The 17632-nt window shown below is 32.8% G+C and overlaps 3 protein-coding genes across 4 annotated transcripts; 1 reads left to right on the top strand and 2 right to left on the bottom strand.

Moving 5' to 3' along the window:
- Positions 1-620: 620 nt before the first annotated feature.
- On the bottom strand, positions 621-4788 carry LOC105330513 (uncharacterized). Its single transcript, XM_011432235.4, has 3 exons — positions 4662-4788; positions 3707-4315; positions 621-1066 (listed from the first exon to the last, which is right to left on the bottom strand). The coding sequence occupies exons 1-3, from the start codon at positions 4672-4674 to the stop codon at positions 759-761; spliced, it is 930 nt and encodes a 309-aa protein (XP_011430537.3). The 5' UTR covers positions 4675-4788; the 3' UTR covers positions 621-758.
- Positions 4789-5340: 552 nt separating this feature from the next.
- Positions 5341-9291, top strand: LOC105330608 (prostamide/prostaglandin F synthase-like). Its single transcript, XM_034480211.2, is given in 6 exon segments — positions 5341-5394; positions 6086-6290; positions 7025-7076; positions 7367-7430; positions 8861-8936; positions 9052-9291. Coding segments are annotated over 6 exon segments (549 nt in total). The 3' UTR covers positions 9150-9291.
- Positions 9292-11810: 2519 nt separating this feature from the next.
- On the bottom strand, positions 11811-16132 carry LOC105327806 (myeloid leukemia factor 2). 2 transcript variants are annotated; one of them, XM_011428436.4, is made up of 6 exons: positions 15972-16132; positions 15055-15283; positions 13563-13697; positions 12943-13099; positions 12589-12754; positions 11811-12304 (listed from the first exon to the last, which is right to left on the bottom strand). In XM_011428436.4, exons 1-5 carry the CDS (start codon positions 16019-16021, stop codon positions 12594-12596), a joined length of 732 nt encoding a protein of 243 aa, XP_011426738.2. In that variant the 5' UTR covers positions 16022-16132; the 3' UTR covers positions 11811-12304; positions 12589-12593. The 2 variants fall into 2 exon arrangements, with proteins under 2 accessions (XP_011426738.2, XP_011426737.2); XM_011428435.4 differs by having other exon boundaries at positions 12200-12754.
- Positions 16133-17632: the final 1500 nt, after the last annotated feature.

Below are 17632 nucleotides of genomic sequence, written 5' to 3'. Positions count from 1 at the left end.
TTCATGACAGAAAAAAATTGGCCCCTGTTGTGAACATAAAAAATAGTTTAAAAAAAATTCTAAAGAAGGTACTAGTAGTAAAAAAAAATAATGGATATGTGGACAAGATACATGTTTATATACAAAATAATATTTTTAAGATAAACATAAGTACATGTATGTGAGTACAAGATTAAGGCAAGAGTATATAAGATATATAAAATTTATAAAGCATAAACTGCCCCAAGTCATACATTGTAATATTGCATTCTTTGACAAAGATAAAAATTAAAATCTTTTTTTAACGTAAAATCATGTATCAAGACAATATCAAAAATCTGCAAAATATTAATGTATCCTAAAACAGATTGATAGATTTCAATATGTGAATTTTTGTACATGTATTTTTCCTTTTTATAAACTCTGAACTTCTATCTAAAAGTACATAGTAAATGAATAAATAATTGCTGTAGTATACCTACTTTCCTTCTCACCACAATATCATGTATTTATCGATTACTGTAACAAAATAGATAAAAAAAACAATAGCCCTTAAAAGTAAATATCCCTCATAAATAAATAATATATATTTATGAATATCAGTATATTCAAAACCCACATGTAAATTGTATCACCCTTAACACCACAGTTACTTGTTTCTGAAATGAAAGTTTACCTCTACTGAATAAAAAAAATTTTGAGTGAAGGAGGAGGGGTCAACTTTCATCACAGAGACACGCAAAATCCATGGCAACAAATCAATATCAAACTCCAATGCCCTATCGACAATTAGAATCTATACTCTGGGCCTTCCCCATTAGAAACCCAGGTTCTCCATTCTCTTGCTTGACTGGTGGTCGGACAAGTTTGGCGTACGAGAATTTATCACTGTCCATCCAGCAGTGAGTGACTTCCTTCACTTTTTCTCGAGCCTTGCGATGTTGTTGAAGCTGATTGGTGAGATCTGAGAGTCGTACACGCGGTATCTGGAGAACAGCTGCCGAGAAGCCTGTACACAATGACCACATACCTGTAGATATCAGCTGTTCTGTTGAACTTCCCTTCCAGACATTCCACGCAAAGTTCCCTATAAACAGAAATGTATTCAACTGTATTGAGTTCATGGTCATGTAAATTAAAAACACTGTTGAAGAAAGGACATCCTTTAAAACTGAGCGAAATTTTTATTTGCTTTCTATTAGAATATGCAAAATCAGAAATGTACGGAATGAACAAAATAACAAAGAAATGGTTTTATAGACTTTAAAATAACAAAGAAGATGGGTGAATAAGGCATGTAAACTGCCCATATGAGGATAGGTAAGATACTATGAAATTAAAATATCTACAAATCCCATAATTTCCTTCTAAATTATTGAAAACAATGTATATTTACCATAACATCGATTTATAACCTTTAAATATATTTAATATTTGAAATAGGTTGATTTAAACTGGAGTAAGCGTGTCAAAACCTCCAAATAGTGTCATTTTTAGAACTTCAATGCCTTTTCTTTTGTAGAGTAGGTCTGGGCTCCATATTTTTGTCATAGTCTACATAAGGTTCAAAGGGAATCAAACCGATTTCAATCAACAAAAACGTGGAGAGATGACCCACTATACTTTAAAAATGTCATTTTGTTTCCAAACAATTAAACATTTTAGAGAAATACTACCGTACAAGTCCGTAAATTCGTGGTTGAAGTTGCATTTAGCATTTAACAATGAAGTTTGTTGTGACTGAAATGGCTCGGTGGTTAGAGCACCAGACATTACGTAACATTACAGTGCTAGGGTTTTTAGGTTGTGGGTTCGATACCACCAAAACTTTCGAATTTATTAGGGTCTTCCGTTTTCAACGGAAGACCCTCTTGTTATTCTTCGGTTTCTTTTTAGGGTCTTCCGTTTTTAACGGAAGACCCTCTTGTTATTCTTCGGTTTCTTTTTATGATTATTATACTTTTTCTTTTTTTTTCTGACTCCTTCTCGGCTTTATAACTCAAAAAGTTTCCAACCGATTTTAATGAAACTTTCAGAGATAATGTGAAACTATTATCCCTCAAAGATGTTAAAGTTTTCTTGACAACGTCAATTCCGTTTTGACGTAACGTCATTTTTAAAATTTTCAAAAAGTCATTTTGTCCCCGGCGTTTCTCAAAAACGTTTTGAGATAGAGGCTTGAAATTTTCAATGGTTATGATTTAATCGATTTACCTCTGTAATAAGGCTCGAAATGAAAATCTGTCACTTCCGCTCGAAACCGGAAGTGAAACAAATTTTTCGAAAAAATGAATTTTCTGATCAAATCAAAAACGAATATGTGTTTTGTAGAGCTTATTAAGCTGAATCTAACACTGAAAGCCGTTTTAAAATCGGACGATGCATTACAGAGATATCGGGGTTTAAAAATTGATTTTTCCGGAAATTTTGATTCCGCTTCCTTGGTTTAAAAAATAGCGTTATGTTCAAAGTAATATTAACTCGTACCAAAAATTATTGTTAAGTCGTACTTGGACACATTCGGATTTTTTTTTTGTTAAGTCGTACTTAAAATCATTCGGATTTTGTTAAGTCGTACCAGGAATAATTCGATTTTTTCATCTTTTTATTTTAGTTACTCTTGTTATTGGTTTAAGAGATGTGCATCTTACAGGAACTTCCAGCTTTAGTTCCGACATTAACGGAAGACCCACTCGTTGCTTTGCAACGAGCTTTGCTCTAGTTATTATTATTATACTTTTTCTTTTTTTTTCTGACTCCTTCTCGGCTTTATAACTCAAAAAGTTTCCAACCGATTTTATTGAAACTTTTAGAGATAATGTGTAACTATTATCCCTCAAAGATGTTTAAGTTTTCTTGACAACGTTACTTCCGTTTTGACGTAACGTCAATTTTAAAACTTTCAAAAAGTCATTTTGTCCGCGGAGTTTCTCAAAAACGCTATAAGATAGAGACTTAAAATTTTCAATGGTTATGATTTGGTCGATTTACCTCTGTAATAAGGCTCTAAATAAAAATCTGTCACTTCCGGTCGAAACCGGAAGTGAAACAAATTTTTCGAAAAAATGAATTTTCTGATCCAATAAAAGATGAATATGTGTTTTGTAGAGCTTATTAAGCTGAATCTAACACTGAAAACCGTTTTAAAATCGGACGATGCATTACAGAGATATCAGGGTTTAAAAATTGATTTTTCCGGAAATTTTGATTCCGCGTCCTTGGTTTAAAAAATAGCGTTATGTTCAAAGTAAAATTAACTCGTACCAAAAATAATTGCAAAGTCGTACTTGAACACATTCGGATTTTTGTTAAGTCGTTCTTGAAATTGGAAAGGTTTTTGTTAAGTCGTACTTAAAATGATTCGTATTTTGTTAAGTCGTACCAGGAATAATTCGATTTTTTTCATATTTTTTAGTTTAGTTACTCTTGTTATTGGTTTAAGAGTTCTGCTTCTTACAGGAACTTCCAGCTTTACTTTCGACATTAACGGAAGACCCACTCGTTGCTTTGCAACGAGCTTTGCTCTAGTTTTTTTTTCTTATTGTTTGTTAAAATATTCAAAACTGAATATAGTTAGAAATTGTACTTTTGTTAACTTGAAATATAACATCATCTTGTATATTTTTTTTTACGACAAAACCAAATGGGCATTTGTGCTATCTTGTTCCCCCATCTTCTTTTTATAACTTTGGCATATCACATCATGATCTTTTTACATCATATTTACCTAAACACACAGCTCCAATTGAAAACGACATAGAGTTGAAGAACTTCTTGTCTTTATCTGCCTTTGCTTCAATAACTTGTACCACAGATGACATAAGAACCTCACAGCCTTGAATCAAATCCTGCACTTGACGGGACTGCATTATCAAGGCCACCATATCTTCATCCCACAATGCAACAGGGTTGTGACCATTTTCAGAGCCTCTTCTTTGGCTATCACATATTTCTGAGGCTTCTCTTTGCAAAAGTCTCACAACACTACAAATGTTATTCAACCGCAAACCCAAATTGTTGAGATTTGTTCTAATTCTACAAGGAACAGTTACTGCTGTTTCCACAGCAACCTCACAAACTGTGCAGGACAATTTGATAAAGACTGTGTCGGATATTATTGCAAGGAGCTGGCGTAGAAACAACATCCAGTTTGACACACTGTGAGCTCTTGTGGCTCCATAGTACTGTTCCATGCCCTGCAGAAAGTTGAGGGTGGCAACCAAAAACTCATCGTTGTTGTGGAGATCACTTTTGTCCTTGACATTCTCCAGATATGTAAGGAGATGACAAACGACCTTGACATCTTCTGCTACAGGGTCAATCAAAAAGTGGAGCCCTTTATAAGTAAAATACATGTACATAAATCAATTGTCACAGATTTACATGATATTTCTTTATAAATGTTTCACACATACTAATTAAAACTTCTAGCACTTTTAATTGCTATACCCATCAAACTCGTACATTTTTGTCTGTCAATTCTATTAACAGACTGCCAGCATTTTAAAATGTAGGAACAAAATGTAAATTGAATGCAAATTTAAGAAAAGGTATGTGCATGGTGTCATCTATCGATCATATAATATGCATATAAAGACCTTTCATATATTCCTTTTAATCAAATGATTTAATTTTTACACATAAAATCGCAATTTCAAAGTTTAAATTTAAACCACTTTTACCATTTGTTGTCATCACTTTTGGACTTTGTCCACCACCATGTTGATACCGCTGTCCTTATGGCTTATCCGAATTCAGAGTCACCTCTGCAAGGTGCAAACATCAACATGGGGAGGTGTTATTTAAAACGGGACACATATGCATTTGTGTTTAATGTTTATACTTTTTTACCAGAGTAAAACTATTTGCGTATCTACTGCTCAAAGATTTTAAGTATAAATGTCGTCGAAATGATTTCGAAAGAAATAAATGTAGTGTTTTAATATCGGATGTCATTTGTTGACCATACATGTAAAGTTTGCACCTCCCTTTCAATTTCCGTCAAAAGCGGTTCATATTTGATTTCTTATCTGCACGTACCGACCCATTTTTCGTGATAAGTTTGGTATGGTATAGACACCCCAATTAGTGTTTTCGGACTTTCGTGTTTAAGAATTCGAAGCTTTTGATGGACAATCACGGTTTGTAACAATATTAGGCGGGATAGAAGAAACAATAGACACGCCCCCTTCTGTTTATTATGAATTTACTCACGTGTGTTCTAATGTGAGAATGAAAACGGCGCTTTATGAGTGGTTCGTTATATTCCTCTATGTGTTATATAAATTGACAGAACAAATATTTAGACTTTCAAGTCGCATACTCCAAATACAGCTCGGAAATCAGCAAAAAATAGGAGATATGGAGTTAGCTAAAATTGCCAAAAATCTCGTCAAATGCGTCTCAACAGGTGAGGTAAGTCAGAAATATGTCAACTTGGAGAGAGAGAGAGAGAGAGAGAGAGAGCTTATTGGTAGATATATTTGCATATTTATTTGTATGAATGGTACCAACTGTGATCAGATGGTGATTGACGCATAGATGTACATGTACATGTACCGTCAGATGATTAAATGAGTATACAATGGTAATTTTATTTAATCTTGTAATTGTGATTGACATAATTTGCATTTATCAGATTTGATTTACTGTACATAGAAGCAGAAATATTTGTTGAGGATTTTATTTCGTTATTTTCGTTGGCAGTAAAATAATTAATTAAAATCCATGATGAATTTTTAATTTTAACCCAATTATTCATGAATACATGAGTTGATACGCATACATCATAGCGATTACGATATATGACATAATTAAATGCCAATGAAATTGTACTTGGTTAAAAAACAACAAAGTTTTAATCCAACGAAAATTTGTGCTTCTTTAGTATACATATATACATTCATGATGTATATAGTTTATGTGATAACCAGTATGGGTGAAAAGATCAACTTCACCCAGGCTAAAATTCTCTATTGATTGATCAGATATTTGACCACTGGAGCTTTGAGTTATGTCAGTCAGACTGTATTAACCAATATGATATACATTAATGTGTTAATATTCTTAATTTATCTGAAATATGTATAACATTTGTACATTTAAGAACATTGCTCTGGAGAGCTTCTGGCAGAAGCAGGCATGTGTGATCACCTTTTTGAGGCGGTTTGGATGACCCTTCTGTCGACTGAGTGCCAAGCAGCTCAGTCTCATCAAACCTCAGCTCGACGCCAACAATGTCCGTCTTGTTGGTATTGGCTTGGAGGAAGTGGGTCTGGAACAGTTCATCCAGGGAGACTTCTTTAATGGAGGTATGTTAAATTTTTGAATCATATATATAATTTGCTAGCTGGACAATGTACATTGTAATATGATACAGTAGTTAAAGGGACTTATACACGATTTGAGATCAAAAATTTTATTTTTATTTTTTATGTATAAAATTACACCCCTTGGTCCTCATCCTTCATGCGCCTCCTTTCCATAGACTTGCAGGTCTAATGCCATTTATAGCCTTTGATTCCATCCTGGCATATTTCATCTCCTGGGATCTTAAATGGTATTCACCAGTGCAAATCAATGATTACCCTCATCCATTATCTCTATTTACCTGAGCTCAGGAGCAGTCAGAGAGAAATATACAAATGCATTAGATAAAAAAAGCTGCAGACTCTTTGTCACAATCAGAAGCTGGAGATGACATCCAATTAGCCCCGTTAAGTGATTGAATGTTTGCCCAGCACTTGATGCTAAAGTAGTTTCATTGGATCACTAAAGAACGTCACCAATAGTTCTTTGATAACATGTTGTGCAACACCATTATTTGTCAAAGGACTCTCAACTATAGTTCTTGCTTGCCATTTTTCTCAATTATCATTGTGCTTATATTGACATTGCTAACTTACTGGTTACTATTATTTATTAAATTACCGGTTACATGTATATTGGTTATAAAATCATGCAGAGTCCCCTCTTCTCCAGCAGAAGGAAGCTGAATTTAATCATGAATCTGTTATTTATAAAGCTTCATATTCATTTTTTCCAGAACTTTACATTGATACAAAAAAGCAATGTTACAAGAAGCTAGGATTTAAAAGGTAACTACATGTATATAAAAGCTGATTTGATTAATTCAGTGCAAACAGTATTTACAGGCGTTCCAATGTGAAATATACTATTTTTGATAAGATATACATGTTTAAGATGCTCACTACATAATGTTAGAAGATAGAAACAAAACAAAAAATAGCAGGAAAACATATTGACATATATATATAGTGTTGTAATACATTTATTGTGACATCACCTAGCGTCAGTCAGCCACCTTGAGATTATTATAAAGTTACCAGTATATTTTAACTACATGTAATTTTTTCTCTAATTTTAGGTTAAATGTTTTAAGTATATTTCCTTCAGTTCTTTCCAAGTCATCTAGAGAAGCTTTAAACAAGGTAACATACACATATACAGATTTATTTTTGATATATGTAATACAGTCAAACTTCGTTATCTCGAACTACTGGTAGATGGGACCGTTTTAAAACTTCGAGATATCCAAATATTTGTGATATCGAGGGTAAAATAGTTTAAAAATAAGTGGTTGGGACTTACAAATCACTTCGACATAGTAATAGAGATATCAGTGTTCGAGATATAGAAGTTTAACTGTATTTATTATAGCATTGAATCATGATTTTTTGAAGTATACAGTCTCATAACTGCAGCGGTGTGTGCATACAAATTGAAAATTTGTATGCAAGCATCGCTGCAGTTATGAGACTGTATACTTCAAAAAATCATGATTTAATGCTTATATTTACATTATTTTAACTTCATGCCTTGTCTGAAAATGTGATTTATACCTTAAAATTCCTATCTTATCCTAAGGGTAAGTTCATATTAATGGAAGAGCCACAGTAACAGCCGCAAGCGTGATTTTTTATTTTCGCTTGTGAAGTTGCAGTTTACAGCGTTCAACGTTTGTGACGTCATAATAAAACTAGTCATTTTAACCTTTGAGTACCCTGTGTGCATTACAGTGTTATAACTGCCGTAGCTTTCAACACACTTTACAAGCAAAAAATATGTGGAATGTAAATATATACTAGTATTCCATGATGATCTTGTTTCTAAAAACAATAAACTGGCTTGATCATGAATGAAAAATATTGATGCATACTAAATATTAGATTCATATATATCCATGACCAGTACTTTACAAGTAAACTGTTATTTCACACTTGGTTAAGGCCATTTCACAAATGGCGCACAAGCAGCAGTGACAAAATATTTGTGCAATCAAAAAAATTTAGATTTGAATCATAAACTGCCGACAAAATAATCGCGTATGAAAAAGTAGTTGTATGTTCTAAAATGACAGTTGTGCAATTCAAATGCATTAAGTATTGCAATATATCTTACATCTATATGCGACTGTTAAACGATGAAAGTGAGTTTTGTAAGATAATGCAATAGGATCACTAATGAGAAAGTGATTGGGGGGAAAGAGGGAGGGGGGGGGGGGGACTTTTTGTCAAATTATGATAATTTAATTCAGATTGTAATGTCTCATTTGATTGGCTAAACAAATTCATATATATCATATAATATAACTTGCCTACGTTATTTATATAAAGCGTAAACTGCTCAAAGTTAAGTTATATTGTATAACATAGGTAAATTCATTCCTTAAGTAATTTAACTGTGCATCTAATTGGGAGAGGGAGGTTGGGTTCTGGACCCACCCACCCTAGCTGACCATGCATGGAGTGAGTGCTACATATGTGTATAGCATTTAACAGAGACTTGTACAATACAATTAAGGTACAAAAAATGTTTCATGCTGAGACATGTAATAACACACACTTTACAATTCTTTAAGGCCAAACAAGAAAATATATCTGGAGATTTTAGAGGAGATGGTTTCCAAAATGGTGGCACCCTTGTTGTAGCACCAGGTGAGTTTTTTTTAATACATCTCAATTGAATCTTTACTGATAAAGGAAGCCATTGCTAGCTTTCATATTTTTTGTTTTAAGAAATAATTACATTTTATACCATGGTTTTCTTCAGGAGGAGAAGTGTTAGTATCATACAAACAAGAAAATCCCAGTGACCATATGGATATCCAGGAAATTTTTCGAGTGCTTGGAATAAAAGAAGAGCTCTAGCAGCATTTTTACCAAAAATTACAGAAATAATTCTGTAAATATTAACTGACATACGGTATATTAGATTCACAACTACTGTGAAACCAGTTTATCAGTACGGGTATATTCAGATTTTGAGGGAAAATATATGCTGATCCTGCAATGTGACTCTTAATTGGTACAATTTAAACAAACAGCAATATAAAGCTCAACAAAGACAATTAACATAAGAATCCCTCTACAGCTGAGAAATTCTCAGGTATTTCTTATACGGCATCTGATCACTATTGTATATAAAAGTTAACATATTATAGATTCCATTTTACACAGAGAATATTGTTTTTTAAAATGTTATATTTTTATATGTGTATACATGTACGTTTTCGTTTGCTGATATTTTGCTTTTGCTGCTGTATTGATAAAATGTTCACACATGAATGATACTGGTCATAGAAATCTTACACTGTGATCAGTGGAGAGTATTTGTGTGATCTATGTGTCTTTGTAGCATAGAGCATTATACAAGCAAACTGCTCAAAATTTCTCAAGAATGCTGATTTTTGTTGGAAATATGATAGTTAACCAAAATAGTGTGCTGAATTTATCTTGACATTAATAAAATACTTTCTTTTAATAGAATCATTTTCATGTTGGTATATAAATTAAGGTATATCGAGCATTGCAGAAACAATAAATGAGAGGGTCCTGGATGTAAAGGACCTCAAGACCCCCTGCCAGCCAGTACACAACAAACTATGCTTATAGCTATGCCACTGATTCTCATACAATGCTAAATGCTTCACAAAATGAATGATAATATGAAAGGGGAATTACTCCCATTAAGGTTTCTCCACCCTCGATGTTTTTATGGTTAAATTCGTGAAATATTTGTTTAATTTGAAGATTAATATGTAAACATTCAAATTGAACTTAAATATTGGTATGTTGCAAATATTTTGTTCATGCTGTAGGAGCTAACACAGGTACACTATCAAGGCAATTATAGCGATGACTGCTCTCCAATCAAACATCACATATTTTTTTTTACTGATTTCTATATAATAAAGCAATTTTTTAAAGAAAATAATCGCAATCCTTTATTTTAGGTATTTTAACATTTAAAAGCCATTTAAACTTGCCAGTATGAAAGCCATCACATTAAGAGTGAATTTTGATACAATTTTTCAACCATGAATAAGTACCGTTTAGCAACATTAAACATCTATAACTTTTGAAATAATGGTGCAAACTCACTGAAAATTAGTACATTTGTAACTCATATTGTATCATATTGAAATCTGCAAAGAAATGTTTACCTAGCCAGGTGAAAAATAATGAATTGTAGTCTCTGTCAACTTTTCCTATATACGTATGGTTTTATCAGTTTTTCATTGAATTCAGCGATTTCAACTCAAACTACCCTCTATAAATTGTTAAACATTAGTGTCTTTTCACTTTTCATAGCTTAAAATGTGAAAAACACAAGTTAAATTAAGAAATATTGGCAAAACCATGCATCACATAACACTAATATTATAACCGATAACGGTAAAATATTTTGGAATGCTCCCAATGACGTCATGCGACAATTGAAAGACCTTAAAATAATCAACTTTGAATTTGCTGGTAATATGCATATCTCCATGTGCTCATTATATCCTTCATTGCTACAAAAGTTTTTTGAATCCATGCAGTACTGCGTTCTTACAGAAGCTGCAGTCAGACTGCCTCGGTGATCAATCAGTGATACCGGTACATTCAATACTGGCATAACTTTCGTGCTAAAAAGGAGCATAATTTCCAGAAAATCGATCAAATTTTCTATGAGTATGCACATCTCAACATTATGTCCATATTATTACAAAATATTTAAAAAAAAAAACGGAACTCACAAAGTGACTAATTACTATCTGAAAAACAACTAAATTTCTGTATCATGAGATCCTGTAATATTTTCTTTAATGCCATTTCCTTCATACCACATTCCTGATATTTGAATGGCTTCAATAAAGAACATACTAGCATGTTGCTTGTTTCTACTTTATTCAGAAGAAAAACAATGTGCATTTTTACATATAATACAAGGTTGTAGATTTGAATTAGGATGGATTTCCCAGAAATCACTATAGGAAAAAAATATCATTTGTTGTTTCAACATTGACAAAAGAAATTTATAATTTAGCCGTAATGTTTTCAAAGTGTTCATCAGCTAGTGAGTGCTAGAAAACTATAAGTATAAGCTCATCACTAAGAAACAAATAAATCATGAGCTTTCCATAGCAGACAAGAATACAAATGACCAAGTTTGAGCTTGTGTGAGCCAAGTCAACAGTGAAGTTAAGTATACTGTACAAATTGGGAATGTAATTCATAGGCAGCATCAAAACACAGGAATGTTTAAGAGCTTTAAGATGCTTTCCCTGTAATTAGGTTTGTTTTTTTCAAAGTTTGTGAGCTGGCTTTGGATTAGTAAAATGTTAGAATAAAAAAGAAAAAAAAATACAATAATAATGCAAATAATAATTAGTATAACTTGGCACACTCTAATGTAACAGATTTGTAGAATATTTTCACCTTGCTACAATGTTAGTTTAGTCTTCAAAGACATTCTTGAGTAATGTATAGATACATAGATCTTTAGCAAAAAACACACCACTAGCACAAGTCCACAAACTAAGTCTGATGAAGTGTTAATCAAATACATTAAATACTATTTACAAGTGATATAAAGACATAGTTCTAAATCTACATCTTAAATAATTGTGGTCATTAATAAATGTTTGCATGAAAACAAAAAACAAACGCCAGATCCACCATAGGTTGCGTGATGATGAATGCAACAGAAAGGAGTTCAAGGACGGATTTCAATCTGCACAAAACACGAAGAAAAATCTGTTGCATTATCCTCTCTTCCTCCCATGTGGTCTGTTTGAATTGGCTTTTGTATTCAATATCCAAACAAGATCAATTGTTAAAAAATGAGACAACAATAAAATCTGCACAAGAAGCTGAAACAACCGTGGCAGACGTTCCTGCAAATCAAACCATGACAAATCTTCCTCTCTTCCAACAGATTTCTTCATGTAAAAGTTCACATAAATATAAATAATAATCACCAGGTTTTTTTTCTGTAGCATTCATCTCACACACAGTTCTTTCAAACAAAACATTTGTGCCTGAAAAAAGGAAGAAGAAAAATAACTTTAAATTCTCGGATGGACAAGAATTGCTGAATGCAGCAAATTGTAAGACAGCCAATGCTGTCTAGATCTTTTACCATAGAAAAACTAACACTAAATCATGCTAAATGCTATGGCAATTCTTTTAAATACCGGCATGTTTCTTGTGTTGGTGTTGAAGATACGGGTTCTTGTAGAAATGTATCATATTGCGTATTGAGTAGAACTTATATTCATACTCCTGTACATCATGAACACAAACACTGCGCAAATATACACACCATTATTAGTTTTTCTCTCTTCCTTCACGGTCACGATAGCCCCGCCTCTGTGTGGGCTCAGGCAAGGCTCTCCTGTCGGACCTTTCACCTCTGCGCCTGTATTCCAGCCCCCTCATGGATTCCTTGGACTTTTCTTGAAATTCTCTGTCAAAACTCTCCTTCTCACCTACAAGTTTTTTTGTTAAAAATTAAGATCTGATGTTTATACACTTTAACTATTCTGTAAACATTTTGTACATCCAATTTGTACATTTACTTACAGCAAACTGCTTGAAGACTAATTCTACATTAAATTCTGTTCTAATGAAAAAGAAATTTGAACAATATCTTTTCAACACGATGATTATGATTTACCTTCATCCAAATTGATGAGCTCTTGGTTTTCCTCAATATCCCCGCCCCTGCGTCTGGTCCTCTCAACCACATGAGCCCGATCTCTGATGTGATGACCTATCGCCATCTTCTCTGTGCCCCTCTCAGAATCTCTTTCTGATTTTCTGGTCTCTTTAACCTGTAATATAACACATTATAACTATGTAAAAAGTACTTATAAACCCAATCATAACCCTCTTAATTAAAGTTGAATAGAAAAAACATGTAGTAAACCCTAAGGACAAAGCAAAAAGGTCAATGACAAATATTTATTAAATTAAAAAGTATAAAAGTCATCGTAAATAATAGCGAAATCTTGTAGTTTACTAGTATGGAGGAAATACCGGTTCATGCAAAAGCATTAATTTTTAATTTTTTTTTTTTTTTTATCTAGGTTTAATACATTATTCAAAATGCTTGTAATGTTTATGTACTTGAATTGATGATAATTCTGACATACCCAGTATACTGCAATTCATCCTATTTCATATCATAGGACAGGTCATTCAAAGTAACACGGAGTTCAAACTGAAAGATTTAGGGTGAAGGAATGATCCTCAAAAACTATATCAAATTTTATGGGTTATCTCCATCATACTAACCCCTCCTGGCCCTTGTCTGACAGAGGATGTTGCTTGGTAGACCCTGGGCCTGCTTCCCTCCCCTCCCGTATTTGTGTATGAATACACAGATGACTGGGAAAACATTTGGGCATTGGGATCATTTCTTGCAGTTTCCTGAATAAAAAAATGATGCAAACTGTAAAGCATATTATAAAACAATTGATTATTGTTGCTGTTTAAATTTTTTAATAATTTTGTGGTTACCGTATTTTTCCGACGATTAGTCGGTATTTTTTTTCTCTGAAGCAGAGCACCCGACTTATCGTCTTGTTCGACTTGTCGTAGGCTCGAGGTCAGAAAATTGTTAAAAATAGCATTTAAAATCTTGGTTTTAATCATCTTGAGTTGGCTGTGTGATTGAATTACGTTGTTGAATTCACTGTTCATCTTTAATAATTATCATTTCACTCTTCTGTTAACACTTAAATACATAATAATAACAACAGTTATTAAAAAATGTTACATTGTCTTTAATCAATTAAAAGTTTTACCATTCCGTTTTTATAAACACATCGTCACATGGTTCTATGTATCACTAGTAGGAAGATAACATTGCGCAGTAAAATTGAAACCAAATTTGAATGGAAGAAAATATTGCAGTAGGTCCGGGGGATGTTTTTTAAATTTAATTATTTTATTAGTAAAGAGTTGTTAGTGGAAAGTATAAATCAGAAATATTTTATGGTCAAATTCAATCTTAAAATACGTAATCGGTTATAAGAGTGGTTATAGTTCATTGATTAATTATTGTCCAATTCTTTGATTATTGTTAGGTAAATTTTTTTTGGAAATGTATGTTTGTCGTATAACGTCATTATCAAGTCATACAAATGATCGATCTATTTCTGACAGTGTCTATGTAAAACAATAGTGTGTAACTGCATTACTGCATGGATATAAATTAAACAAGTTTCATCAAATCATATAGTAATTGCTAAGCTTTCTGCACTTGAGGTCCGACACGAGACAGGTGCATGCTCATGACACCGGAAATTGTTAAACAAACATTGACCACGCGCCGAGTCAACAGGTGGCTGGTTACGTAATGGCGAATACACTGACGATAGTCAGAGTGGATAATTATTTTAATCCTTGGGAATAAAATATTTCTGACAAAGTAAGTTTAGTTTTGCATAACACGCGATATTGGGAATTGTTTAAAATGCAAGCGACTTTGTAGATGTTGCCAGTATTTGAAAATATGATGCATAAGTATCAAGCGTAATTGTTTAACTGTTAATCATTGATAATAATTGGTAGCAATATCGGGGACATCGATGCATCATACACTGATAATGTAACTGCAGTTTTATACGCCATTTTGAAGTGATAAGATCGATGTATGGTCTGAATCGACATATCGTAGGATTTTGTTAAAATTTTGGCCAAAAATGAGCAATTCGACAAGTCGCCCGCATTGACGAGTCGTCGGGAAAATACGGTGATATCCAACTTTACATAATGTACTTACAAATGATCTTTCCATATTTGACATCATGCCATTCATGTTCATGAACATGCTTCCAAACATGTTGCCAAACCCAAACGGCGACATTTCGGCGGGATTCCACTGAGTGACGGCTCTTGTCCCTCTCTGTGGATCACTTCTTCCAGGTCCTTGTAACATGGGATGGCCTCCAAACATTCCAAAGGGATCCTGGAACATCCGGTTCATGTTCCTCATATGTTCCCTGTGACCTCTACAATCAAATTGTTTTATATCTGAATTAAAATGAAGACTTATTAAACCAAACAGGATATATTCAATCTGTAGTATATATTATGTAAATATAAGAATTTCATAAGTATATTCATTATTTAAGATATATTAACTATAACACTGATTCTGAAACATGTTGAAAAAACATGCAGGCAGGATTACAAAGTAAAGAACAAATGCCTTATAAAATTTGCATATTTGTAGGTTCAAATCGAAATAGCAGAGCTTATATTTTTTAAGTATTCTATTTTACTTACAAGTATTCTAGCAACTCTAATTTTAATACATTGCTTATTCATCTAATCTTTAATGTCCAGAAAAGTTTGTATACATGCAGCTATGATTCGACACTAGTTATCTGCTGGTTATAATACAAGTTTTAACAGTGCTTTGGGATAATACCTCACATCTATGATTTACAACAAATACATGGCCCGAAAGACAGTATAAATACTCTAGAAGGAAATGCCTTATACAGATAAATAGACAAATTGAATAACTTTTCAATAAATTCATTTTCCATCGTGTATTGTTGTAGCTCAACTTATATGAAGCAGGGATTTACATATGATGTTTATACATAGACACAAAAGGTAAAAATGAAACTATAACATCTTGTTTATTACACATACTTTACAAAGGTGAGAAAAATTTATCAATCTACGTACTCAAAAAATGGATCATTGTCCATGTCCGCAAAGAAAGATCTGCCTAACATGCTGTTCAAAGTTGCTGAAGACCGGAATTTTCTTGAGAGAACAACAAATCGTCACAATCGACAATGGCGGACGATATGGCACGGTTCCGGAGAGTTTCGTATCTAAGATAATTTGTACCAGGATAACCTGACCTAGGTGTTCTCGCGCTCCGCAACCACCGATACAGTTTCCAGTGTCTTTGCCTGTGGCACTGTTTTGTGCTATGTGGCACTGTGTGTGTGTGTGTTTATAGATTCATAAATTTCTGTAAGTTGTATTTTTTACGGACTACTTCTTTTAGCGCAGTTATACAAGTAGTTGTTTGGTTGTAGTATATATAGAACCGATCAGGTATAGACAGGTCATCGAAGAGCAATCAACCCTTTCGAACACGATTTATTTGTATTTGTTCATAGGTACATGTGGATATGATGAAGTATTCTTTATGTATTTATATATGAAATCTACATTGTATTTTGTAGATATATTTGGAAATATACAATTATTGGGCCTATTATTCCAGCTCATCGCTATTAAACGTCGCATGCTGATTGTATATTACGGCGAATAAACTGGTTGATAGCTCACTCACTCTAACACCTGTGTTGTTGTTATTGATAAAATACTTAGAATAGAAATACTTTATGTTCGGATGAGTGAAACGAAGGAGAACATAAAATGTTTTTATATATTAGATACATGTATATCTTTTAATCCTATTGGTGTTTTAGTTTTCTATTCTGTGTTTGGATTGGTTAGCAAGGTTTTCCTTCTAAAAGTTCTTAGATTTTGGTTACTCTTTGTCATGATCTTGATTTGAGCAGTCACAGTATATATGTACATGTATGACAGACCTGACAAATACCTAACACTGATCTAAGACTGACATTTCCTCTGAATGTTTACTATTAATATTAGCAATATATCTAATTTATTTATTAAAATGTTTACCCAGTAATTCTGCATTAGATAATTTCCTTAGCACAATTACTTCTATAGAATAAATGTATTTAGTGAGGGTGAGACATCAAATATAAAAGTTACATGTAAATAGCAAAATATACCTTTGTCTCGCTTTGATATTTTATATGTAAATATTGTTTTATGACAAAACAGAAGGTATTTATGATATCTAAATAATTTACAGATTCACATGACTGTACATATAGAGAGATATCATGTATCAGATTATGGATCATGGCCTATTCCCATAGAATGATATGATTGATATATTTTACCGACATTTAATTATGATTCAATGAATGTCATTTGAATTAGTAAAAGTGAATATATTTTATGTAATTGTCTAATATTAGAAGACTTATATTTGTATACAAAATATGCATGTAATATGAAGTTATCTCCCTTGCAATTGATTTAATTACTATTGATAATACTCAAGATTGTATATCAAAAATTCTATTATAGTATATAAATAGTGCCTGTTTGGGAGGGTAACAGTTGAAATTGACACCCCCAGAAAACCATTGTCAACCGACGCGAAGCGGAGGTTGACAATGGTTTTCGAGGGGTGTCAATTTCAACTGTTATCCTCCCAAACAGGCAGTATTTATTTTGTTATACTGAATGTCTTTTTTTAAATTTTTAAGAAAATTTTACTGCTTTTATAT

This window comes from Magallana gigas, chromosome 3 (assembly GCF_963853765.1).
Source record: "Magallana gigas chromosome 3, xbMagGiga1.1, whole genome shotgun sequence".
Lineage (NCBI taxonomy): Eukaryota > Metazoa > Mollusca > Bivalvia > Ostreida > Ostreidae > Magallana > Magallana gigas.
The sequence above is the reverse complement of the archived record's forward strand: the minus strand, read 5'-3'. Positions and strand labels throughout refer to the sequence as shown.